At 38.2% G+C, this 27,803-nt stretch overlaps 2 protein-coding genes across 6 annotated transcripts in view; one reads left to right on the top strand and one right to left on the bottom strand.

The window, feature by feature from the left end:
* The first annotated feature begins 129 nt into the window (after nt 1-129).
* On the top strand, nt 130-11,564 carry stard5 (StAR-related lipid transfer (START) domain containing 5). Its single transcript, XM_026930358.3, has 6 exons — nt 130-448; nt 530-579; nt 2,379-2,511; nt 2,853-2,970; nt 3,678-3,771; nt 5,200-11,564. Exons 1-6 carry the CDS (start codon nt 359-361, stop codon nt 5,342-5,344), a joined length of 630 nt encoding a protein of 209 aa, XP_026786159.1. The 5' UTR covers nt 130-358; the 3' UTR covers nt 5,345-11,564.
* Nucleotides 11,565-13,779: 2,215 nt separating this feature from the next.
* Nucleotides 13,780-27,803, bottom strand: part of il16 (interleukin 16) — a 30,226-nt gene continuing 16,202 nt past the window's right edge. The window contains exons 9-23 of one of the 5 annotated variants that reach the window (XM_034308703.2): nt 27,424-27,538; nt 27,094-27,209; nt 25,889-26,102; nt 25,679-25,796; nt 25,385-25,517; nt 24,614-24,701; nt 23,777-24,282; nt 22,860-22,916; nt 22,487-22,586; nt 20,792-22,130; nt 20,155-20,341; nt 18,171-18,269; nt 17,442-17,691; nt 17,168-17,296; nt 13,780-16,092 (exon numbers count right to left, since the gene is read on the bottom strand). In XM_034308703.2, the coding sequence (XP_034164594.2) occupies nt 15,926-16,092; nt 17,168-17,296; nt 17,442-17,691; nt 18,171-18,269; nt 20,155-20,341; nt 20,792-22,130; nt 22,487-22,586; nt 22,860-22,916; nt 23,777-24,282; nt 24,614-24,701; nt 25,385-25,517; nt 25,679-25,796; nt 25,889-26,102; nt 27,094-27,209; nt 27,424-27,538 (3,618 nt within the window). In that variant the 3' untranslated portion in view covers nt 13,780-15,925. The remainder of the gene's footprint in view (nt 16,093-17,167; nt 17,297-17,441; nt 17,692-18,170; nt 18,270-20,154; nt 20,342-20,791; nt 22,131-22,486; nt 22,587-22,859; nt 22,917-23,776; nt 24,283-24,613; nt 24,702-25,384; nt 25,518-25,678; nt 25,797-25,888; nt 26,103-27,093; nt 27,210-27,423; nt 27,539-27,803) is intronic. The other 4 variants (XM_026930479.3, XM_034308704.2, XM_034308705.2 and 1 more) reach the window with 4 other exon arrangements.

Genomic DNA, 27,803 nt, shown 5'->3' with positions numbered 1-27,803 from the left:
CAGTTTATTTATTTATTTTTCCCCAGTTAGTACAGTACATATAGTACATATAGTATGTCATTGCAAATTCCCGATTAGCACCGCGCATGCGCGTCATTTCCACGCATGCGCAGTACTTGTAGAACCATGTCCTCACTTGACTGGACAGAAACGAATGAATGAGTCCTCAGGATTTCCTTTATTTGAATGAGGGATTTACGGGTTTTATAGGGGCTGTAAGTGTCAGTTTGTGCTTTTATGGCAAGCTTTAGCGAGGCGAGTGTAAATTATATCGCTGTCTGTCGGTATTAGCTCGTTCAGCTAATGAAAAAAGCCACGGTTCCTCTGTGCAGCGGTTAGAGCAATAAAACATCACGCTATGGATTATGAGGAAAAGGCCAATTCTGTAGCAGATCGTCTTGTAAGCTACAGGAAAGACGAATCCGGCTGGAAAGTCTGTAAGAAATCGGTGAGTACGGATTTATTTTGTTCCTTTGTGCTGTATTTACATTACAGTTTTGGGTTACATTGCTGTTTGTCTTCTGTGTAGAATGAAGTTGCTGTTTATTGGCGACCTTCATCTGAATTCCCTGGAAATGTGTAAGTAAAACACATTACATGATATAAGACGTGTTATAACAACACATTTCATTACACTGGAACAAATGTCATGCCTGTGCCTCTGAAGATCAATGTTGTTATTATACAGCACCTGCAGATACAAATTATTAACTCAAATAAATGTATAAACAAATTAAAAATCAATCAAGGTCAGTACATCAATGTTACACATTTACAGTACACTGTTGCTTCGCAGCTGCGGGGTTGAGGGTTCGATTTCCACCTCCGTCCTGTGTGTGTGGAGTTTGCACTTTCTCCACGTGCTTCAGGGGTTTTCCTCCGGGTTCTCCGGTTTCCTCCCCCTGGCCAAAGACATGCGTTGTAGGCTGATTGGCATTTCCAAATTGTCCGTAGTGTGTGAGTGTGTGTGCGATTGTGCCCTGTGATCCCCTGCCTTGTGCCCAGAACCCCCTGGGATAGGCTCCAGGATAAGCGGTACACAGGATGGATGGATGGATGGATGGATATCTTTACTTCTTTCATTAAGTGCAGGTTTACCCATACTGTCAGTAAGTACTGGACATTTTCATTGTCACTGAAACCAAAAGGAGACCTGTATTACAATTATTACACTGTGTGTTACACTTTTGAGGTAGCTTGAAAAATATTTAATAATTAAAGTAATTACATTATTGGATGTCCATTATGCACATTCAGAGAAGCACACACAGAACAATCACCAATTTAAAGATGTATTTTAACTGGTAGGTAATGCAAAGCTCGCAAAGGCATCATTCTTTTTAGTTTTGTTTGTTTTCATTTTTTCTATCTGTGTCATGCTAAGTAGGGCTGGACAACATGATGATATAATATCACGATAAATGATGTCATAATACATTTTTCTGAGATATCATGGTATCATCATATCTTTTAAAAAAAAATTTAATAAATGCAAACTGGAAGCAGATTGTTAAAATTTGATACTTCATTTAATTTTTTCTGAGTTTTATTTATTTAATGCATGAATGAATTAATGAAATCTTTATTTTTGAATATAGTTTTAATTTTTAAGTGCAACATGATGGAATTGTTGGGGAATTATTAGCAAACCTATATATTGTGATATATATCATGTATCATAGAAATGTATGTATGTAATGTAAAAAATATATATATTTGTCATTTTGCCCATCCCTGATCCTAATTATAACTAGGGGTACTATGGTATACTATATGGTTAGTATGGTTCAATCATGGTTAATGGGTTAAAAAAAAAAAGATAAAGTAGATTTGTGTTTTCTTTCTCAGTGCTAAAAAAGGTACCATCCCAGTGACAAGGAAAGGTACAGTTTAGTACCCTTTTTTCTGAGAGTATACAGAGTAAACCTCTCATATAGGTGCACATTTATACTTCGATAATATAATTACTGACTAGCCAACAGCGTCCCAACCCTAATCACAACTTCCAAGTTTGTAAGCTTTCTTGGAGGACGTGAAGGCAGAATAACACATCCTCAGTTGTTGAAACATTGGTGCAATGCTTTTAAATAAGATAAGCCTTTGACTGAACAATGGACCAGTGCTCTCAAACAACTGAGCAACTTGTTTTTCCATGTGTAGATGACACTTCAAATCTTCAGATCTGTTATTGTGAATAGTAAACAAAGGCAAAGGTTTATAATATTAAGGTTTATAGTATTAAGGTATATAGTCAATACGCAAATTGCAGCTCTCAGAATAAAAGAGGGAATTGGAGCATTCACCAAGGAATGTTCAAGTCTTTCTACTAAGTTTTTATATTTGTTCAGTTATATCAATACTAATCATGTGTTTTGCAGGTATAAGGGAGAGGGGATAGTCAACGGCAGTCCACAGAAAGTCTGGGAGTGTTTGAAACCAGATCCAAATGGGCTTCGTCTCAAATGGGACAACAATGTGAAGAAGTTTGAGCTCCTTGAACAAGTTTCTACAGTAGGTTTTGTGCCAGCTGTTGACTTTATTCTCATGAGTTCTCATGTCTAGCTGGTTCCTCTGTACACCAAATCTCTCAGCGGATAAGCTTAAGTTTAAATCCCATAGTCTATCACTCCGAAATGCCACACCATATTGTGACACTGATTTACTAAACACACATACAAGATTATTGCTGTAGCTGTGGTTTAAGTACACTAGTGATTTAATAGATTGTGCATCTTCACCTGAGGCATCACATTTATGAAGGCAAAAATAAATGTAGTGTACAGTTTTGTTTTCTTTGACACCCAGATGTTTTCAGCCGTGTCTAACTGATATTTCTGATATTCCTCCCTTAGGATGTCACAGTATGCAGAACTGTCACTCCCTCTGCTGCTATGGGTGTTATATCACCACGGGACTTTGTCGATGTTATTTTAGTCAAGCAATATGAAGACGGCACGATTACATCAAATGGTATCATGTTTATCCTTTTGTTTTATCCTTTTATTCAGCTGTGTATCTCTGTATTTTAACGCACATTGCAATACATGATGGATGATTTTGTGTCTAGAAGATACATTTAAGCAGCTAGAGATTTATTATGATACCATTTAAAGCTGTTTCAGACAGTTCAGTTTTAAGTGATATAAGACTGTTAGCTTTGAGAAATGGAAGGCCACACCTCCTTCTCCAGGACTGACAGGCACAAAGCCACACCTTCTTCTCCAGGACTGACAGGCACAAAGCCACACCTTCACTGGAACTGACAGATAAAGAGGCCACACCTCCTTCACTGGGACTGACAGTTAAAGAGGCCACACCTTCACCGAGATTGACAGGCTCAAAATCACACCTCCTTCACTAGGACTAACAGTGACAGATGACACGCCTACTTTACAATGATGGACAAATATAGATCCCACATCTCCTTTAGTTGGACCGAAAGGCACCAAGTCTACATCTCTTTCACAGTGACTGACATATACAGAGGCCACGCCTCCTGTATTGTGACTGAATGGCACAGAATCCACACTTATATTTCCACATTGTAGTCCTCTTCTAGATATGACGTAGTCCTGCTTCTGAATCAGTATTTGTTATTTGATTTACAATAAGATCTGTAAATCTCATTATAAGCGATTATTTAAAATTCTTACTGTATTGTGTTTACGTCTTTCTAGCGACTCATGTGAGCCATCCAGCTTGCCCTCCCCAGCCTGGCTACGTGCGTGGCTTTAATCATCCATGCGGCTGCATTTGTGTGCCTGTACCAGGGTAAGCTATGAAGACAACTGAATTTCAGAAACCTTATTTACTAACAGCAGCGCCTGTGAATGGCAAAATGAATTTCCAGCCAAAGAAGGCAGATGGCAGCAAAGAGCTATTATTGTTTTTACAGTCAGCATTTAAAACTGTCCATTACAAAGCTGAACTGAGTTTCAGTAACACTGAGCTCATGTTTATTGATCCAGCTGACACTTTATCTGAAGCAATTTACAGCGAGATAGAATTCAATCTGGCTGTAAGAAAGATCAGGAAAATGCTGCAAGTCTAAGTTTCCACCAGCGGGCCAGAAACAAAGGCAAGATAGTTTTAAACGAACTTAGAGAGTCACAGAATGAGATACGACTAACCCAAGGGTTAAGAGTAACTGTGTACACATGCATGCTGATGTTCAGGGTTGTCTCTTGTGGGCATGCTGGTTATAAGAAATGGTAGTAACCAAAAAGTATACAGTCTACTGCAGGGTCCGGAAGAGCAATTACCCTGACTGAATGGCAACAACAGTTACCTTTTAATGCTTAAGCATTAATGATCAGTTATCATATGGCTACAAATACTACTGTCTGTAGTGGTTATGTTTTATACTTCACACTACCACTTTTTCACTAGTGCCGTGGACTCTGAACTGATGAGACACCACCGTTTTCAAATGATGCAGGGAGAATGAACACATTTCTCTGTCCAGTCATCTTCAAACATTCTGTTTCTGTTGTCATCTTTTTTTTTTAAACAAGCCATGCCCATTTGCAAAAAGTCTGTGAAGTCTGTGAAAAGTCTTCTCTTTCTAATCTAATATCTCTAGCCCTGTAGCTAGCTTGGTCCGATGAGCTGCCTTCAGCTACATAAAAGCTACAAAAAGTTTTTTTTTTCAAGGACTTGGTTCAGTCCACTGAAATACTTTGATGGGTTTGCATCCAGACCACGATCCACCAGTTGATAAAGCCTGGTTTACTGCATAATTTATACACTCCTGGGCAAAAGAATGGGCCAAGCTCAAAATGGCAAATATTAAGCTTTTAATGGTCTTAACAGCAAATGCACTCGAGATCTTCTGTGCCACCATTTGCTCGTTTACTTTTGCTGCAGTTTGGGGAAATTCACTCTTCACAATTCGCTCTTATACAGGAAATAAACATCTGCCTGTTTTTTTGTGACATGAGCTCATCACAAAGCAGTCAGTCAAACTGTAAGTGACACAATGAAGAAGACTAGTAGACAATACTTATACTTGTAGTAAAGCAATAATAATACTAGAGTAACACGTGAGCATAGGCTATATTACGTACCAATAAGTTTATATGAATATTTGATCCTTAAATTGACTTAATACATACTGTACTTGAAATACAGTGCCACATTGTATTGTAAGTGTTTTATTATTATTATTATTATTAATGTGAATTTTGTGAATTTTCACAGGGAAGCAGGTAAAACCCAGCTCATCAGCTTCTTCCAGACCGATCTTGGAGGTCTGCTTCCTCGTTCCGTGGTGGATTCGTTCTTCCCCGTCAGTATGATTGAGTTTTACACAAACCTCACTAAAGCTGTTAAATCTCTCAAATAGCACTAAAGGCACTTTCTCTAGAATATACATTTCCATAACTGTTCAACAAAAAGGTATTTTCTGATGCTGTGTTTCCCAGTGAGCACTAACTGACCACTACTGGGTTCATTATTGATTTAAAACTGAAGTCAGTCCTGGCCTGGGCCTTGATGTGACCTCTACAAAATATGTCCTTTTTAGTCCATTATAAGGTTTGACCTCTTGTGTGAGACCAGAAGAGCTGTCTCTTCTGAAACCATTTATTTTTCTGAGATTTCTGACTTCTTCTAAACATTATTGTGCTCACTGGGTTCACATGTAGTTTTCATGGGTTTTTAAATGTATTATATGATTTCAGAAGGAGCAGAACAGAAAAGTAACTTCCCTGAACATTTGTCAAAAATGGCTGTTTAGAAACTTAACACACAAAAAATCACATGCAAAGTCATAAGCTTCACCGATTGTACAACTCAGTTAACTATCTGGAACTATTTATAACTGATAAGACGCTAATCAAGTGACAAGCTAACCAGGTGAACAGTGAGTGTCATGTTACGTTTTCTGAACCTTTTAAGTTCCATTTTATCCAAACACTTAAAAAGATATAAGAAGGGAACTGCCACGTATATATTTTTTTCTGTTTTACAAAAATAGCTAGGGTTTGGTACTAGATACTTTGCACTACTGCCTATCCAACCAACATTTTAATGGTTTCTTAGCCCTCATGATTTATATTTTTAATATTAATCAAATTTTGGAATATAACTTCCAATAATAATTTCTCCCTAAAACCTCGCGGATCCACACCTTCCCCATATTACTGTAGTCAGCCTTGTTTTGACTCACGTGGTACTTATTTTTATTCCACTTGCTTGTATTGCTCATGTGAGAAACATTTTTTATTAGTCTTTTGTTCAAAAGGCCAGAGCAATTTCAGGTTTGTTTTCATATTTGGTTTGAGTGTAGCGCAGCTGTGGTTGAGGAAATGAAAAAATTCCAGCATGAGCATAAATGTCTTCAGAAGCCCACTTTACATGCAAACTGGGATTGTGGGTAATAATAGAATTACACACAGGACATGAGATAAAGGAGCTAAGTAGTGAGGTTCACTGGCCATAAATTACTTCACATTACATCACATTATAAAAACATTACTGTGAAAGAAATCTCAACAACAAATTTGAACAAATTGCTTTAATTGTCACTTATAGATAAAAGCACAAATGTGGCATGGACAGGTAATAGCACAAATATCAGATCACCAGCATTCTCACCAGCATGCTGGTCTACAAAAATAACTACTACTACATAAATATTCACTTTTCTAGTTTTTTCAGAGTTTGACCTACGTCAGAAGTGTTCCATGGGTGGGAACGAGTTTAAGTCATTGTGCTTATCTGAATAGGATATTAAAAATTTCCTATTAAGATTTCAAATTACTGAAAATAATTTTTCAGTACTGGTACTAATTCATCTGCTCTTGGAGACCAGATACAGAATGCATCTGCAGATATGATGCTTTATAAGAAACTACAGTGGGCCCTCCTGCACCCCTAACCCCTGCAAATGTGGAAAAACCGCAAATATCTCTAGGCCCCATATTTAACACAAAAAAAGTAAAACAATACACTGTACTACAACAGTATGTTTTATAAACTATCAGCAATGTAGGCTAACACACACACACACACAGAGGCAATACAGTACATGTACAGTATGTGATGCAATACATGTACAGTATTTAGATAGCAGTAAAATTATTAACAGTTATAACCCAAAACTAAAGTCAATATTTTATTGCACTTTAAGGATGCAAAAAGTTGAGAGAAATGCGACATACACCTCACACTCTACTTATACTAGTACGCTATCATTTTTATCATAACAACTCCTTCAAAGGGACTTGTATGGCACATAATCTAAGCCTAATAGACTTAAACAGATTACACACTGTTATTTAACAAAGACAAATGTATATGTATGTAAACATACGTATTGCTTATTAAGTTTTCCTCCATGGGAGAGTTTTCAGGACAGAGATTTTTTTATCTTATTAACTGAGGGAACAGGTGTTTATAGCTGCTACAACATAAGTGATAACAGGAACCAACTTGTTTTGCACACATTCCATAATATTCAACTGATAAAAAAAGTATGACATGTCCTTATTTAATTAATTTAATTGATTTATTATTTTCCTATAACAGCATATCACATTATGTTTTATTGCTTAGTTATCTTTAGACATCAAAGCCTGGCCCTTTATAGGAGTTACTTTTCTATTCTGTACTTTTGAAAATAACATTTGTGAAGACATTAAGGAAAATAAGATGTGGTGCAAACATATGGCTCGAGAGCCTTTTCTGCTACCTAAAGAAAGAAAGAAAGTCTCGGTATGAAATAGGGATGCACCGATCTGATACTGAGTGTCGTAATCAGACCGAAGATATCCTGAATCACTGGACTGGTATCAGATCTGATTTGCCATTTTACAATCTGAAAATTTCAAGATCTGATCCGCTGATGTTTTAAACATTCCATAAATGTGTGACGTTGCCTGACACAACACAAATCTTGCACATGTACGTGCCTGTGATATTTTGCATCACTGACCAACAGAAGCTCACAGAGTCGATTTGATTACTGTGAGGATGACACTTGTTGTCATCATTAGCTGAAACAACTTGAAGCTAACAGGGTGTCTCCATAGCTACACCTTTAAACACCTTTTAATATGTACATAGTCACTAACGGAGCAGTATCAGATAACAGCTCTGATACTGGTATTATGTTTTTAAAAAAAAAAAAGGGGATGTGTGCATCCCTAGTACAAAACCATTTTTTACTTCTACAGAGAAAATAGTGCAATATGACAATTTTTATGCAATGAGTAGACCCCAAGTGTGGTTCTGTAGGGTGGATTCAAGTATTATGAGACATTTTAGAAGACTTAAGAAATTGGTTTATTCCACATTCACCTCCAAATCACTAGAGAGCATTACTGTAATTTAAATTAACTATAATACTTAAGAGCCTATGTTTGGATCATTACTGCAGTGATTAATATGTTTCAGCTGGCAACAATTCTTTTAACCTTAACTGATGCAGTGTGTAGCTTCTCATTTCTTAAGCAACCATGGCAGTTTACGTATCCCATTGTCGTGGAAAAGATGTTACTGAAGGGGAAAATTGTTGGCCTGCATCAAGCAAAGAAAACAACTAAGGAGATTGCTGAAATCACTGGAACTGGGTTATGAAATGTCCAGTGCATTATTAAAGCCTGGAAGGATAGTGGTGAACCGTCAACTTTACAGCAGAAATGTAGTCGGAAAAAAATCTTGAATGATCGTGATGGAGATCTTTAAAACGCTTGGTGATGTCACATCGTAAAAAAATCGACAGGAGAACTCACAGCTACGTTTAATAGTGAAAGTAAGAGCATTTCCACACGCACAATGTGATGAGAACTTGGACTAAACAGCTGTGTGGCCACAAGAAAGCCATTTGTTAGTGAGGCTAATCGGAAAAAATGACTTCAATTTGCTAGAGAGCATAAAGACTGGACTGTGGAGCAATGGAAAAAGGTCATGTGATCTGATAAAATCAGATTTACCCTATTCCAAAGCAATGGGCGTGTCAGGGTAAGAAGGGAAATGGATGAAGTGATTCACCCGTCATGCATAGTGCCTACTGTACAAGCCTCTGGAGGCAGTGTTATGATCTGGGGTTGCATCAACTGGTCAGGTCGAGCCTCAGCCTCACTGTGCGGCAATAAAATGAAGTCAGCTGAGCACCTGAATGTACTGAATGACCAGGTTATCCCGTCAACGGACTTTTTCTTCCCTGACGGCACAGGCATATTCCAGGATGAAAATGCTAAGATTCATCAGGCTTAACTTGTGAAAGAGTCGTTCAAGGAGTATGAGGAATCATTTTCACACATGAATTGGCCACCACAGAGTCCTGACCTCAACCCCATTGAAAGTCTTTGGGATGTGCTGGAGAAGACTTTACAGAGTGGTTAGACTCTCCTGTCCTCAATGCAAGATCTCAGCCAAAAATTAATGCAACTCGGGATGGAAATAAATGTTGTGAAGTTGCATAAGGTGCCGTAATGAAAGCTAAATGCAGTGCAACAAAATATTAGATTGTGCGACTTTTTTTTGGCCAGGCAGTGTATAATAGTCCAAAGCAGTACATTTTGTACATCCAGAATATTTTGCTCAAAAACTGTAATTCCTAGAATTTTAATCATCAAAATGAAATATTAGACTTCACTGTCCAATATTTTATTTATATACACATTGGAATTTTTCCTTTTTAATTTTAGGTATAAATAATACAGAATCTAAAGAATCTGAATATATTTTTAATTAATCATTTGTTGTTATTATTTATGTGAAAGAGTTTTAAATGCTTGTGCATTCCCTTAGAAGAAATGAGAAATACACACTTTTGCACTCAACCTTACGTGTACTCATTCTACCTGAACGAACCCAAACATGGCTAAATTAAAGCAGGTCATTTTTTTAGTGGAAAACTGAGTAGTTATCCTATGGTGTGTGTCCCATATCATGTTCACACACATCCATAATGACTGATGTGCCATAAAACTCGAATCCAGCCAATGTCTGTAGTCCAGCATTGCTTGGTGAGCTCTAACGCGGTTTATTCTGCAGGTAGAGATCACCAAACTGTGCTCGACTCCAGACATGCAGTCACACAGATGGGGTCAAAATGGCTACTTGTTAGTTTTTAGAAACATATAAACTCCATACTCTATAATTAAGAACCTCACATTTTACTTTAGTACTTGCAAATTCCAGCTTTTAGGTTCATTTTATATTACTTCTGAACTGATTACCTCAATTTTCAATCTTGTCTGACATTCCTGTTCCCTGGCTTTAATGCTAGTTGTACCCGGTACGTGCCTGTTGTCTTTTTTTTCGTGTCTGCATGCCTAGTCATATTTGAAGAGTGAAAAGAAAATGACATGCAGATGAGTTACAGCTAAAACAATTTATATAGGTGTTACTGGCTTTATTCGTAATTCTGCACTTCACGTAGGTGCTGAGTATTTTCTTTCCAAAAAATAATAACTTATGCAGTCCATCACGTTTCTCAAAATAAAGAACGGGAATCTTGTACAGAGATAATAGGAAGGGAGGACTTGCATGATTCCCAAACATTAAATGGTAAAGATCTAAAGGACAATAAACAATAGTCAGGAATTTCACTGTGATGTTTACATACTGATGGAAAGCTTGAATCATTCAAAGTTGCACAAAGGGACAAATGCTGTTTGTGTGTGTAATCTGCTGCAATGTGCATGTGTGTGTTTTTCCTTCTGTGTTTATACTGTTCCATTCAAGAGCATGACTGTGTGTTGTTCAGTGAAGTTAATTATCCTGAATGCATGTCCACTGGCTAGAAATGTGTTTGCTGTTCATTTTAAGGAGGCATTATCTCCAGTGCCTGGATCCTTTAGAATTATATATAATTGAAATTTGTGAAAATGGAGCATTTTTTTATTTTTTTTTAACTGAACATATGTGGTAATTTAACTTTTAAAATACTATTATTATTATTATTATTATTACTGAATAGCTAAGCAGATAAAGGAATGGTTCAGCAAAAAAAATCAGGTTTACACAATTTTCCTCTTATCCCAAATGTACTAAAACAGCCAAAACATGTTTGATGTCTGACTGACATTTGCTGTAACTATGCAGGTAATTTAGCTGACATGTAAACTTTCTCTCACTTCAAATTCCTTTCCATAACGATATCGTCATACAATAATATCCTATATCTTCATACATATACTTGCTTCAGATGATTTGAGCTACATATTCTCAACTCATTGTCATTGGGATTAAAGGAAAATTTTGCAGATTTGATTTTTAACTGCCGCTTTGAGGCTCTGGGCTACAGATCAGAAGATTAAAATCCCTGGACTGCCTGAAATCCAATGCAGTTCCTGTTCAGCTCTATGTTTAGATTTGACTTTGGATCACTTTGGATAAACGCTTTGACCAAATGAATAAATATTAGTGATTATTCCAGATTTTCTGAATTTTTCAGTGTTCTTTACAGTCTTTGTTGAATAGATGTTGGAATGAGACGAAATGCCTTTACTGTACTGTTTGCCTAAATACAAAACAGAGCCCTTTACATAATCCCACACAATGTATTCCAGCAGCTTCCAATGAATAAATGATGACCTTCTAGACCATTGGCATCTGTTGACTTGTTTGTCTTTTGTCAGCAAGACAAGTCGGTGTGGTCCATTCTGAAGTGATGATGCCTACACAGGGGACTTTGAAGGAACAATGCTCAGGACAGCCATTTGTAAGGGCACTGCATTTGGAAGAGTCAAAGCACAGTTTCTTTAAAAAGTGCTTTGAAGGGACCAACTGATGGACACTCCAGATACTCCTGAGATTCTTTGCACTATTATTACTTTAAATGATCTGGCAGGAATGATGCAGGTAACAGGTTATCAACTTATTACAGGAACACATTCACTGAAAGACAGATAGGCAGCACCATTCGTGCTAATTCCTAATTCCTAATAGAGTCAAGAGCAATAAGTCCGTAATCATGCCATGTCCTTTCTAGCAAATATGGTAAATAGAAAACTACACTTCCTGCTACAGCTGCCTGCTGTACACAAAACAGCTCCACCGTTTGTTCCTTGGTGTAATTTGTAGATTTGGGTTCAAGACCAAGAGCATAGCCAGTGAAGTCTCAGGACTGAGTATGACAGCGGGGCATGACCAAGACAAGACCAACGCCACACATGGCCGAGTCCGAGTCCGAGATCAGATGCTCAGATGTGTTAATTTGCTAGTTGTAGTATCTTTTAACCTAACATGAGATTTCTCTTGAATGATAAAATCTAAAATCTACTTTGGTATTATCATTTTGTACAATTAAGTACACATTACATACATAGGATGTAGGCTCATATAACTTTGTGACCAAATACAGCTGTGCGTACTTGCGCTATATTATTTTGAACATAAGATAATGAAGTATTTTGAAATGTAGTCACTTGAAATTTATAGGCGCTATATAACTCCACATGCACAGATAGACATTGACATTTTGTACTGTAACAGGAGCATTACAATGGGAACAAATACTTGTTAATGGAAGTGATATTATGGTCTCGGGTGGTGTTGAAAAAATATTTCAAGTCTTCATAGGCCAAGACCAAGACAAGGCCAAGTAAAATTTCAGTGAAGTTTATGACAACACTGAGACCATTGATGTGCGGTATCAAGACCAAGTACCACAACACTAGTTATTTGTACTTTGATAGGACAATGTGTGATAACTCTATTTAGTTCCAGTGTTTCCTCCACAGGCATTGAATTGAAGTAATCCGTCTCATTCATATTTATTACACCCACTATTGTATTTCACATGAGCCATCTTAATCACTGCTGATGATGGACGTTTCAGTGTAACAGGGTTAAATAAATTAACCCCAGTGGACACTAAATCTAGGGGGTGTTTTCACTCAATAGTTAATGATTTGCTGCATGAATTTACAGTCAGGGCTAGAAAGAAATCAGGCCCAGATTTTACTTCATACCACATACCATTTTGTTTATTTTCACTCATGATGACCATTGGTGGTACTGTTGTTTTTTGGTGTGTGTGTGTGTGTGTGTGTGTGTGTGTGTGTATATATATATATATATATATATATATATATATATATATATATATATATATATTACACATACATACATACATACATGCACACAACGTATTTGCAGCACCTTATATACTATGAATATCAACTTTCTGTCACAAGCATATATTGCATATTGAATAAGACTGATAAGAAGTAAATAATCTTATCTCTTTTTTTAAACATATAGAATGTAACCCACTTCATGTGTAAAGTGCTTCTCACAATTATATGATTAGACTGACCAGGCTCATAAAACAAACCTAACTTCTCTTCTCCTCTGTAAACATAATCAGGCCTCCAAGTCATGTGATAACAAAAACCTGGAAAGACTCTGGAGCCTAAAGAATTTACAGTCTAAAGACTTTTTTGAGCATTTGAGTGAAACTTTCATATGTTGATATGCAACGTATGCTTGTGACAAAACCTTGATATTCATCATATATAAGGTGCTGCAAAGCAGTTGTGTGTGAACCTTTTTTTTTTCTGTGAGACAGGGTTGAAAAATTTGTTTACAGCAAAAAGAAAAGTCCATTTGTTGATCCTTTCAAAATGGACTTTCATTTACTCACCAACTTTTCAGCTAATTACCTCAAGGTGTATAGCCAAGCTATTCATTAGCTAGGCTATTTTAAGAGTTGCCATAGAAGAGCAAATGTTCACAGAACAAAATGAAAAGTCACAATCACTTCACACTGCACAGCAGCCAGTATTAATCTGAATCATTTTTAATCACCAGACTGGTCAAATGTTTGTAGTTAATTATTTTATTAGGGTATTTTTGGGGGGAAAAAGTAATACAGTGACATTTTAAACAATATAAACAGGGCTTTCTGATATATTAGTAACTTATTCTGTACAAAGACAAAAAATTAACAGCATCTGATCTTTAATGTGAACTTTTTTTTCAATTATATTAAAATTGGATGTTCTGTTTCTTTTAAGAACTTAAATAAATAAAATGACAATTATTGTAATCAGGCACAAAGCCTATATGGTCATAAAACATCGAATGTAAAGGCAGGCCATAAAAAGTCTCCTATCTTTGGTTCTTGCAAGCATGTGTGAAAACATGACATTATTGTGAGCTCAAAATCTACTCCATTAAGAATCTGGTCAAATACACTTGTTTAGATTCCATAGAAATATTTTTGCATATATCTTACTCTACAGTGTTTGTGCAATTCTTAACAAAACAGGCAAACTTGAGTACAGTCAAGTTTCCGGGAATCCCTGACCATGTTAGTACAACCGTACAAAGGCAATATTTCTATGCATCAGCAAACAAAGAAACTGTACTCTGTTACGCTGTTTTCACGTGGCTAAACTTCTGAATCTTTATTTACAATTATTTATTTAAAAAAGTAACACCAATAAGAGCTTGTGAATCATTTGAATAGACAAATAGCTGATATCCAAATATCAAAATTGACCGTGTTTGGACATGTATTAATCTCAGCTTTGGGTTAATTCATGCAGAAGAGTTGTTTCTCTATAGACCATTTTCTTAGTCTAGGATTAGACCAGTTATTGACACAAAAACAGATAAATGGCATGGCATTTCTTAAAGCCTGGAAGATACGCATAGCAAATTATTATTTCTTATAATATTCCTCTTTTCGTTCCCCTGTAGTTCAGTGAGCACAGTACTATATGGCTTCGTTCACATGGATATATTGGTATCCATTAGAAAATGAACTGATAAGCTTTGCTGGTTTATTGTAGGCATGTCTGAAACTCGTAACAGACTGTCTCCTATTGGCTGACTGGTTATGCCAGAGTTGTCCATCAGCCCAGTGTTCTGAGTGGCTGATAAAAAGCAGTGAACGTAGCCTAACACAACGTAATTGGCAGAAACACAACCATTTCCTTATTCATCAATTTCATTTCCGGATTATATGTATGATCACTCATATCTAGTCGGAGTGGGTGTAAATTTGAGTGTACCATTTTACCAACCTGAAAAATTCTTCATTTGGAGTTAATTAAAATCAATATCAATAATTCTAGCATGTATAGTAGGTGGATTGGTATAGTTGGGGTTTAGTGTCAACATGTAATTTCTAAATGCAATTTGGAGTCTTGGGCAGATGGGCTGTTCAAAGATGCTTAAATAATTGTGCTAAATAGCTAATATTTAAAGATCAAAATTGGCCGTATTTGGACACAGATTAATACTGATAAGATTTTCATGAATCAAGTGCTTTTCCAGACAGACTGAAATCTGACAGTGTGACACATTGAATATGAAAATTACACTTGACCACCAACTTCCTGTATCGTTCCTTGTTTCTGCTGTTTTATGCAAACCCTGGTTGTCGCTTCAAAATCACAACTCTGCATGCTGTTTCCTTAAAGGCACAGTCTTCAGCAGTCACTAACCACATGCAATCTGATGTAATGCATTGGAGTGCTGCAAAAAAAATGCATTTTAGCAAGTGACAATATTTTGAATATAGTCAAATTGATCTAGTATTTCCCTTTATAAGATTACAATAAAACAAATATAAGATTATTAAACCTACTTGTAGACATTTTTACTCATTTCAATATTTTGTATTGTCTTAATCTTTTAGTCTTTCTTATTCTATTGGCAGATAATTTTGTTTTATTTTGCCAATAAAACAAGCTTGAAATTTGTCATATATGTCTAGAAATAGGTTTAATAATCTTATAATTGGTTTACTATAATCTTATAATAGGACATACTAGATATGTTTTACTGTAATCAAGATATTTTCAATAATAATCCTTATCTACGTAAATATAATCCTGATATTAAAATTGCATGAAATGACCAGCATAAGTGGGATTTTCCACTGAAAGTGTTTAAGACTATGTTTCCTAAAATTCAGTACTTTCACACTTTTCAAGCTATCTGGTAATACTTTCAGAATTTAGCTCTGTTCAGCGTTCTTTCTCCTCACGATGGCTGTGAATGATCCATCAGGAAGGCCTTTGAGGACAGTCAAAGCCTCGAGACGTGAAAGACCTTGCACTGTGGAGCCCTGGACCTGCAGCAGCTCATCACCAACCTGAAGGCCCTTCTGCTCCGCTGTACTGCCTACCAACACACATAAACATACTCATTACAGCAAGGTTTTTAAGGAATATTTTGGCCAAGAAAGAAAATTACTTCTAACAAAATTTTACTTCCTCCTAATGTAGTGGATCAGCCAATGCATATTTGGTATCTAATGCTTGCTTCATTAGCAGTGAAGCTAATGTAGCTAGCAAGTAGGAGAAGCTTATAACACATTGTTTGGCTCGATAATACCATTTACAAGTGTGTGATGATTTAGTCATCAATGATTTATGCTAAACTGGTAGCTGACTGACTACTAAGGCACAGGTGTCAAGCTCCTGGCTCACAGGCCAAACATGACATACTACCTTGTTTCAGCCGGCACACGCAAACTTGCAAACAAAGAATACATTTATAAAAGTTATATGTAAAAATGCTGTAGGTTTTTTTACATGACACCAGCAATACCTAGAATTCACACCAGACCCACAGCATAGCATTCTGTACACCACTGTACAACATGCAGCTGACATGTGCATTGCATCTCACAGTTCTGAAATGCTAGTTAAAACCAACACCTATCTGCTGCGCCTGCTGCGATGAATTCACACTCGGGTCTGAAAACAATTCGCAAACATGTCCGGTGTTGGCTTTTTAGTGTGATTCAATGACAAAAGGCTGATGGGGGGAAAGCGACAAGTGACTAAGGACATGTACAGTATGTATGAGATAAGCCAGTGTGAATTCTTTTTTTTTCGATATTTGGAAAACAGATGTATATTAAAGAAACCTTTAATCAGTATAATAAATGTTATCACCTAATAGAAACTATTCAACAGGATGCAATGTTAGCCATTCTTTGTCCTAGAAATGTCCCATTCTATGTTCAAATTATTGGTGTTAATCTTATGTTAGCCTTAGATTATGTGCTTCAAGGCCTCACAAAAATGGGGGCGTGGCCTGGGCAGAAATTGAGTTTGACACCACTGATCCAGGTTAAAGGAAAGAATTTTGAAAGAAAAAAAAATCTTTTTTTTTTTGCCAAACTGCTCCTTTAAAACTTCATTATATGCTGCATATTAAACACAGCGTTTAAGAAACTGAAGGGTTATACCTGTGTAGATTCTGCTGATGACCAAAGGTTTGTCTCCATGAATAGAGCCTTTTCCTCCCTCCAGCCCAAAACCCACTCCACCTGCGTTCTTCTCCAACTCTAGAGTCAGGACGTCTCCACTCTCATCTACTGAAGCAGAAGATGAAAAGACCTGGCCTTGATACCATACACTTTATTAGCAATTATACTAAATATCACTGAATGGATGATACATAGGCTGATTATCTGAAAAAAATGGACAGCATACACTGCAGTTAAGTGTGTAGCTGTGTACCTGTGAAGCTCTGCTCTGTGTCAGTACCGCAGCTGGCCTCGGTAGTGCTAGCATCTATGCTACTCTCTGCCTCTTTATTCTTGCACACCACCACCACTGCCTGCTTCAGTTCACGCGCCTGCCGGAGTACTGCTGTAGCATCGCTGTGCTTCACGTTCTTCATTGTCTGTCCGTTGATAGACAGCACCTCGTCTCCTTTCTCGATGGTGCCCTCCAGAGCAGCTAAGCCTTGGTGAAAGATTTTGTGAACCTGCAAAACGTAAGAAAATTTCCAGACGCAGAGCTGTCACACATGATGGGAATGATTTACTAACCTAACAAATTAGCAAATTATGACAAGCTTTGAGCCAGAAGCATGTGTTATGAACTTCAAGCAGCACTGAGGACTAATAAGTGCTGTTTTAAAATCTACTTAGCTTCCAGGGATTGATGGAGCTAAAAGTGAACTGGGTGGGTCAGTTCCCCAAAAGTTATCTGATTAGATGTTCTGAGATTGGATTACAGCCCTGATGTAGCCTGCAAGATAGATTTGGAAATTGAATCCAATCCCAAAAAGAAGTGGATAACATTTGAAAAACTGGTGTTCAGTAACTCAATGCTTGGTAGTTTATTTTTATAAGATCCCAATTAGCTGTCAGTTAACATTATTTAAAGTGAACCATGTGGTTGGGTGGAGATGATTAGCCATGCTGTAGTGGATGCTAACATGGGTGTAAAGGTCTTACTCACTGTAGTTGCTTTGTTCTGATCGATACCACCAGCAATACTGAAACCCAAGCCAACTCCCTCCTCCTTGTGAAGAATCACTACATGGATGTCTTCCAGTTGCTGCATGAGAGTAATGGTAAATCTGTCAGCCAGTATGTTCAAGCCATTTAAACATATGAGGTCCAAATGGCTTAAAGGTGGTATGCTACTACACTGGTAATTTAGTGCTGTTGTTGTAATCCATTTGCCAGATGTGGTTGTATATGGTGTGCTAGAAAATGATTAGTATTCAGGAAGAGATCTCACTTTTATTACTGTGCTTACGAAGATTTCCAGATCCTTCATAGTAAACCTGTCAGGTTTGTTAACTTACTTATAAGGCTGCAAGGCTAACAGCTTAAAATAACCCTTATCCCTTTTTTTTTTGCTAAAGGGAGCTTCTGTTTTAACCTGTGCTATGTACCACTGCTATGTCAAGGGTTTGGTTAATGACTGTCAAAAAAATTTCTTGTGGTACATTAAATTCAGGAAGTTATCAATCACGTTAGCGATACGCAGGTAATTGCTCTAAAAGAGCTACTAAAAGTGTGTGCAGATATACAGCCTCAACAAAAGAAATGCCTACAGACATCCAGCTTAGCCAAGAGCTCCTTTGGGAAAACAGGGATCGCTGTCAAAGTGTAGAAGCTGCACTTTACCAAAGGCAGTGAAAGGGAGGGCAGAGAAATAATACACTAAGAGAGGCTTGAAAGCTCATGGAGTATGTCTCCTCTGTTACTAAGGGATCTTGATATAATGACAACTATTTTATGTGCTCTGCGATAGCAATTAATGGTCCACCATTTCTTACTTCAGCTGCTAATGTGTTTCTGTCTCTGCAGCCTCCTGCACTAAGGCTCTTTACAGATAAGGGCTGACTTTGCTATAGATCTCATTATGCTGATAATTATATTGGAGGTGGATGCACTCCCAAGTATTAATACCATGTATTACAGTGCTTATCCTTATCCTGCAATTCACGTTCAATTCTTCACATTCAATACTTTTTTTAACCTCTTAGATTATTTCTGATAGAGAATAAGGTTGGGTGATATGTGTTTTCACTCTGAAGCTGTTTATTTTCCAATAAAAGCATATCCCAAAGTGTTTTATTCCTCTTATACCTCAGCAATTTTCCAATAATGACATTGTTTTATTAATTAAAGAATGTCAAATCATATTGTTTAGCCATTTATGCTTACATTTAAAGTTGCTAAACATCCACAAAAAATAGTTCCTGTTATTATTTACATTGACAGCTATAAGTCGGTCCCTCACCAGCCTCTTTTTTTTTTATCTCTCTTGAATTTTATAAGAAATAAAAACCGTAACACCCTCTATTCTGAAGAATTTCCTGTGCTTGAAAAGTTACAGCTTAACCACTAACCACTAACAAAGTACTGACACTGGAGACTCCTTCCAAAAATGTTTTCTCTTCTCAGAAACTGTCACCATATCAATGACTACATCCAATTTTTTATCCCTTTACATGGCATGTCCAACATACAAGTCTATAGAAACAATAATGTGTTAAAAAGAGCACATTAATATAAACCTTGCAGCCAGAACTACTGTCTAATATCATATGCATTTCACAGGGCATGCTACAGTTTGTATAACAATACTAATGTTTGTTTAACAGTGCCAGCAAAACCACAATACATTTAACAAGTGGAACAATAGGTACACAAACAGGCTCAAACATTTTAACTGTAAGCAATTAACAGTGGTGTTATGAAAGTACTGATGATATCCTTTATACTATTAGAGAAACCCATTGTGGTGTAAACTATTGCAATATTGATAGCATATAGTCAAACTGCCCACCACTAAGAGACACCATGTAAAATAAAGATTACGATGCATATTCCTGGGGTTTCCTGAGCTGGATGGAAAATCTAGAACATGCAATAGCATGCATCTTGTGTATGTAACATTTCATCATTCACATCACTGTAAAAGTCACCTTTAGGGTGTCCTCATCAAGATCCTTGACCTCCTGGATCAGCCGCTGGATCTCCTGAGGTGGAAGTGCTGAGATCACAGACTGGGCACACACTTCAGAGGGTGTGGTGAGAGGTCGTTCAGATGCGCTTTCAGCCTTGTCACTCTCTTCTCCTCTCTCAATAGTGCGCTCTCTCAGCTCAGCCAGGCTGGGAGCCAAATCAAAAACAGATTTAGTAAGAGGTTGCCCTGAGCTGCTGATCTGATACCTGCTTTTGACCACTTGCCTATTTTTGTCAGGAGTTTCAAACTCCTTTTACGTTTCAATTGTACACTTCAAAGCATTCTTCTAAAGATTTCAATTGCCTTCTTCAAGATAAAGCTGTATTTCTTTATTGGAGCAATTGATAAGTGCTTGCATGTTGTTATCATTTTACAGAGCAAGAACTTCAGATAAAAGTGTCTATAGCATTGCAGGCTAAGGTGGCCAAGATTCATTTCCTCTTCTAGGTTTACATCAGACAGTTCCGTTATCATGCTTCTAGTGCACAGGATGGAAGAAATTTCAAAAGTCAAACGTGCAATCAAAGATACCTTGTCTTAAACAGACAACAGCTACCCTTGACTAGTTTTCGGGAATACTTGAAAGAAAACCATACCTTACAGAGAAGCCCTTCTCAGTGCTGTCTGGTGCCAGTGAGACTAAGGTCTCAGACAGAGAAATGTCTTCCTCTGTGGGGTTATGGTGAGGGGATCCAGATGACGCACTCCATGGGTTACCAAGCTTTAGGCATGGGGACTGAGGAAGGGATTGCATGGAACGCATCAGGGCATGGGACACTTGGTTGCTGAATGACAGGATGATCTCTAGGGTTTCCCCTTCCAGTCCACCTTGGCCATGGGCATCTGACAAAGAGGTGGTGTTCAGGGGTAGACTCCTGGTTCTTAAGCTTGCAGTGTGACTGCCGTGGCCCTCCAATGAAGATCTATTTTGTGAAGGAGGATCTTTAGAACTGCTGGACCTTCTAGGGCAGTGATCAATGTGGGGTAAGCCTTCCTGAGCAGAACTTGTTTCCTCATTATCATCTTTCTGCGCAGGACTTGTTTCCTCCTCATCTTTTTGAGTAGGACTTGTTTCCTCTTCATCTTTCTGAGCAGCACTTGTTTCCTCTTCATCTTTCTGAACAGGACTTGTTTCCTTCTCATCCTCCAAAGAAGAAGGAATCTCTACTGGAGGGCTTGCGGAACCCTCAGTCGGTTTTGTGGCTGCAGTTGTATCATCTGTTTTTGGGGTCTCATTTTGGAAATCTGTTATTTTTGAGGTTGCTTGTTCTTCTTCAGGAAATGCTTTGGTGGTGGTGGCTGAATCTATCACTGAAGAAGGTTTGTCACTGTCATGTGTGTTAATCACAGTGGTTCTACTTTTCCATGTGCTGCTGGTCTCTACAGGCTGAGCTTTCTCAAACCTAGCTGGACTTTTTTCCATCTGAGGAAGCGATGAGGATGGAGCCGATCTTCTGCTTGTCCTCTCTGCTCCATCAGTGTTAGAAAAGGTCTCAAATGAGCTGAGCTTTTGTTTGAAAGATAGATTTGCTGCTGATGAGGTAGCCCTCAGACTAACTCCAAAGGTCTTTCCAGTATCTTGGCTTTTTGATTGATTTTTAAAGGCCTCAGCTGGCGACCTCCCAGACTTAATGCTTCTAAGACTTTGGCGTACCCAAGCAGGTTTTGGAGCCACTGGAGGCCCCTTTTTAACATCAGCAGTTTCCTCTGGCTTTGAGCTGGAGATGGGGTCTGTGGTCTCTGAGACTGTGCCATTTATCTCATTATTCCCATTATGGTCACTCATGATTTTTCGATGGTTCAGACGCTTCTCAAGACTGTCTGTTAGCCTCACCCAAGGGTCAACTGGCTGATCAGAGTTCAACTCCACACAGTCCTGACGTCTCAGACTGGTTCTCCTGGTTGGACTGCACGGGTTGTTGGGAGACTGAGACTCTGAAATGCCAGTCATGTATTCAGTATAAGCCTATTAGTGGCCATTCAATAAAATGGCTATGCTATATAACACACAGCTAGCACATCACACTGCAAAGCTCCACTATCTGCAATGACTGTTTTCTTTCAATAAAAATATGACAGTCTCTTTGGGAAGATATAATCTGTTAAAGAATAAAAACTATCAGGAAAACTAGTTGTAAAACTTTTGTTAAGGATGTGTTTCAATAATGAATCTCATGTTCAAAGTCTCACTAAAAATAGGCACATCTATATAATTTGCAATCTCTATAGAGAAATAAAATGATATATTAACCAATAAAAGTAAACACACAGCAATCAAACTGACAGCATACCTCTGTGTTGTCTGCCCTCCCTGTGTATGTTTTCAGCTGTATGAGCAGCGACAGGTTCAGAGAGTGCTGCTTTAGCTTCTTCTGAACACTCATCCGCTTCCTGTCACACAAACAGGAAACGGTTGGGTGATCTCAACGCTTTTTTCATAGCCTCTAGAAAGGTGTAGAAACACATCCGGTGGTATTATTTCTACATGCACCACTGATGCAGACATGGACAACCCAACCACACACTGCAGAAGCATGCCCTATACCAAGCAGCAAGACAAGGGACACCATGGCAACTTTCGCATAATAATCTGTGCAATTTAGTGTCATCCTCGTGCACCATATTCACCAGAGCAGAAAGAGGAAGTAGTAAAATGCTACATACTTTCTGAAACAGAAGCCTTGAGATCTTTCTCAAAGCCTTGTATATACTGCAGAACAACTAGAAGCATGTGGAGAGAGGAAGAACAGGACAATGATTGGTTGGTTTAAAGATGATTTAAGACCCTAGTTATGGATTATACCTTCAATGCCACTTATTAATTCCATCATGCAGAGCAAAACATCCTGCAAATTGACTGCTAGTTGTGGTTTTCATAAAGCAGGAAATGTGTTGGTTAAGTATGAATCATTTTTAGACTGAAGAACTGAAAGGTAAATGTAATGAGCAAATCAAGGGCAAACACATCTGGCAACACTAAATATGTACTATTGAGTTGGTTGCTTCATTTCAACACATTAAGGCCAAGAATTTCAAATATAGTCAAGGGGTAAATCACAGAATAATATAGACTAATATGTGTAAACCATATGCAGTAGGTTATCCAAATGCAAAGTAAATGAAATTAATAAATGTAACTGTTTTCCAAAGACCAGTTATTTTATAACTCAGTTATTAAACTTTGCAGTGCTTTCACACTCTGAATGCTGAAAGAGGCTTGCAGTCAAGTTGATCACACCTACTCTTACTCAACTACCATTTATGGACAGTTTGCTTGTCCCAATTTGCCACATCTTCCTCTTTGGTGGTGTTGGGCTAATGCAGAAGTGCACTACACAAAAGATGCAGTTAACAGTCTATGATAGCATTAAATTAAGTATTTTTGGATGGTGTTTTTCACGAACAGCTTTAATAGTCTAAAAACAACTATGAAAACAACTAAACATCCAGTATTTTACCCCTGGAAGAACGTCCTGTGAAGTTAGTCTCCAAGCTAAAGTTCAAAGAATGTTGCAAAATGTTGACCCTCTCATGCTGACATTTCACTATGCAATACAAGAGACGTAAACCGAAATTCTTACTTGGCAGCTTTGTGAAGGCAACGGATCTTCCTCTTTCACTGGTGAAGCTCCATTAGAGCCACTCGAGTCGGTCAGTGGCTCTTCACTGGTGACACCGTGCCGTCTACAGTACCTTCGTGGTAGAGAACGAGGCCTACCCTTAAAACCCCTTGTCCTCCCGAAACCTCCATCTAACCTCTCATAACTGACAAAGTTCATTTGAGAGTTGTAGGGCACATTGTAGTCATCATTCGCATATGATGTCGGGGACGGTCTGCTGCTGGTCTGAGCCTCACAGTTGGCTGTTATGGAGGCGTCCATGCTATGTACACGAGTGACATTCTGGTGTGGGGGAATGGGCAGCATGTTGGCACTGGTTAGGGCACTGCGCTGGCTGTATGCACCCTCGCTACAGGAACGGATCATGGGTTTCTGGGCTCGCCTGCAGCTCATCTGGCTGTGGCTTCTCTCCATACAGCGCTCACACTTTGTCCTGTTGTGGGAACATGGCTCCATCCTCCTCAGACCTGAGGTTAAACTTAAGATTAAACTTCAAAATGCATCATGACCTACCAGTTCAACCACTTATATCAGACAGTTTAAGTGCTCTGCATAAATATGGGTCAGTCCATCTAAAACCTGAGGTTGGATATAGGTTAGTGCTCAGACTGCATTAAAGCCCGACAGTTAAATAACTGACAGTAGTCTCTTAAGTGCTGCTGAACAAATTATGTATCTAAATTGATTTACTGAGCTTTTTATTTCATTAGAGGGGGAGATTTTTTTAACCATGGTGCATTTTTATACAAAAATGTGTATAATCACAGCCTATGGTTAGCCATGCTGAATCATACTTACCCTCCATACTCCAATGACTCTTGTCTCTCTTCAGTTTGCTGTTCTCTACTGCCTGGGCAATGGCCTCATTCAACTGCTGTTCAGAAACCTGGACACAGACAAACATACAAAATGACTTTAAAATTGAATTTGTTATACTTTATTTGACATGAAAAATCAATCAGTAGGAATGTTGACATCAATCAACATTACAAGAGATGCACCAGAGTTCGTCTAATGGCTCCATATGTAGTCCCGGGGCAGGTCTAAATTAAATACAGCAGAACAACTCACAAAGCATGTAATCATTTATGGGAATACAGAACATAAAACTAGTGATTGAATAACAGCAGTCCTGATGTCATGAATTCCATCATTGAAAGACAAATGAGGAAAGTAAATTAAGCAAAAAATAACATTAAAGAAATAATGAGAGTGCAGTTATTTCAGTGTACAACATATAAGGCAAAGGCAAAGAGCCTTGCAGTGAGATAATATACAAACCCACACTGTGTTTGTTATATACTATATATTTGGCATATAGTATGGGTATAATCATTGGCCAATTCAAATCAGTCTCAGTATTGATGATGCAGCACTGGCTATATCAAGCAATACTGTATTCACACACTGTAACTATAAAATTGTAATTGTCCTATTTTGAATCTTTCGTACAGATCACTGATCTAGTACTGAGAGTAGATAGGCACATAGTATATACTGTAGAACCATTTACAACTGTGCATGAAAAGCTTTACAGGTATAGCTTACTGATTAGCTGCCAAAACCTACTTTAGGGTCAGGGTGTCGACTGATGATGAGCTGAATTGGCCCTGGGCTGCACTGACTCAGAACTGTATACACATCATTGAGTGTCATGTTGCAAACCACAGTGTCATTAATCTCCACAATCTCATCTCCACATCTGAAAAACACATTAAATGAGACCAGAAGATTGACAGGCAGAAAAGAAAAAAGTCATCTCAATAAATTTTAAGGTGCAGTTCTAGACGCTTATTATTATGCACTCATTAAATACAAATGTAGTCTCTATTTAGCCCATGCAGTGCAAATTAGTCTCCGTACCTTAAGCGCCCATCCATGTGTGCCACTGAACCTGGTGACAGTGTGTGAATGTAGATTCCAGGTCCACCTTCAGCAGACGGAACGCAGCACAGCCCAATGCCAAGTCCCACACCAACCTCTATACACACACAGTCATCGAAAATGCTGAGAAATTCATATTATTGTTAATGTGCGTTAATGTCCGTTGCTCTAACACACACTTATACTGACCCTTCTGCAGGGTGAATTCCATCATGATGCGGTCTCTGGGCTTGGCGTGAGTGCCCAAGTTGGGGAAGTCAGCCAGCTCATCACTGGCTCTGCTGATACCTGCGGTGGAGCTCAGAGACTTGGAGCGGCACAGCTGGGCCACCTGAGTCTGACTGCCAACTACAGCACCCAACCTGGTCCTTACCACTAGCGTCAGCAGACCTTTCTTCACTTGCTTTAGAAACCACAGAGAGCGAGAGGGAGGAAAATGGATTTGAACAATGATGGATACATGGACAAATGGATAGATGGATGCACATGAACTGCAGTTTGATTGATGGTGTTCCAGTATGCTTAGTAAGGAAAATTTGGAGTAGCCTGGTAAAAAGCATAGATGCATGAAGAGATGAATAGATAGACAGATTGATGGATGAATGCATAGATACAGTAGATGGTTAGAGCAACAATGGATGATGTGGATTACGATATCTTCAGTGTTATAATATATTCCTGGGTCTTCAATCTTATCCGTAAAGGGCAGATGTGGCTGCAAGTATTCAGTACAGTCAAACAGGATGTCTAATGACCAAGATTAATTAACTAACAATCAGGTATGGCTGCTGATTGCCCGGAAAGAAAACTTGCAGGGAAGAGTTAGAGTAGCTGGGGCGCCACCTCATCGCAGGACAGCATACACACACGTTCACACCTATGGCAATTTAGCATAGCCAATCCACCTACTGGCAGGTTTTGGGGAGGTGGGAGGACACCAGAGAACCCAGAGGAAACCCACACGCACCAGACGAGAACATGCTTGGAAGGGAGAGGTAACGCCACACAGACAGTAACCTGAGGTCAGGAACAAACCTGGGATGCTGCCCATTATGTCATATGCTGCCCTTGGATTAATGTTGTGAGGCAAATTTAGAGTTATCTAAATGGCTGGATGGATGTGATTTCTAATGTTTTTTGAATATGTAACCTGGCTGGATGGATGGATGGATGGATAAATGAATGCATGTGATTTCTAATTTCATGTGTTTTCTAAATGTTGTTTGAATGTTCAGGAAGGTACCATGGATGGATAGATGGTTGGAGAGATGGATGGATGAATGGATGGATGTATTAGTGTACAAAACAAGGTTCTAAAAGGCTGCTTCAAAAGACTGAAGTGAGAAATCTTGGTAATACCAAACTAATCCAAACATTCAGGATATTTTTTTTACCATGCAAATGAATACAGGAATGAAGGTTGGTGAAGAGCTCACTTTAAACTTCTGTAAAGCATCTTCATGAGTAAGACCATGCAGAGATTCTCCATTCAGCTCCAGAATCTCATCTCCTGCAAAAAACAGACAATTACGCAGCTATTGGAGCTTCTTTAAAAATGTACATCACACTTTCAGTAATACTATTCCTCCCAACAGTGTTTATCTATTCATAACTGATTGATGGACATATTAAATGTATACTTAATCAAGTTGAAGATCCTAGCTCATATGCATCAATCAAAGCATTGGTTCATGAAAGTCTCAAGTGTTTTAATTGATCTGTACCTTCCTGCAGACGTCCATCTGCTGCAGCTGCTCCACCAGGAAAAATGGTCTTTACATAGATTCCCATTGGACCATACATGCTGTCCCTGCCTCCCACTATACTGAAACCTAGACCCTAGAAGAAACGGTGCATATTTCAAGCAAACATTTGAGTTCATATTTTAGAAAATAATTAAGCAACATGGTAAGGATCACAGAACAATAGAAAATACCAGACTTATAGTTATTACAGAAGGAAATTATTATGCACAAACATCCATAACTACAGAAGGTAAGAGAATCTACAGGTATCAGAAGCTACACTCACACAGCTACACTCACACACTGGTCAGTATGCTAGCAAGTAAGAGTGTGTACTAGACCTTTATCCTGTAGAGTGT

The sequence above is a fragment of the Pangasianodon hypophthalmus genome, chromosome 11, assembly GCF_027358585.1.
Source record: "Pangasianodon hypophthalmus isolate fPanHyp1 chromosome 11, fPanHyp1.pri, whole genome shotgun sequence".
Taxonomy (NCBI): Eukaryota; Metazoa; Chordata; class Actinopteri; order Siluriformes; family Pangasiidae; genus Pangasianodon; species Pangasianodon hypophthalmus.
This window is presented reverse-complemented; position numbering and strand designations above follow the sequence as displayed.

Coding starts and splice junctions, on each gene's coding strand:
- stard5 (XM_026930358.3), top strand. CDS start 359: ATGGATTATGAGGAAAAGGCCAATTCTGTAGCAGATCGTCTTGTAAGC. Junction 449..529: donor GGAAAGTCTGTAAGAAATCG/GTGAGTACGGAT, acceptor TCTTCTGTGTAG/AATGAAGTTGCTGTTTATTG. Junction 3,772..5,199: donor ATTTGTGTGCCTGTACCAGG/GTAAGCTATGAA, acceptor GAATTTTCACAG/GGAAGCAGGTAAAACCCAGC.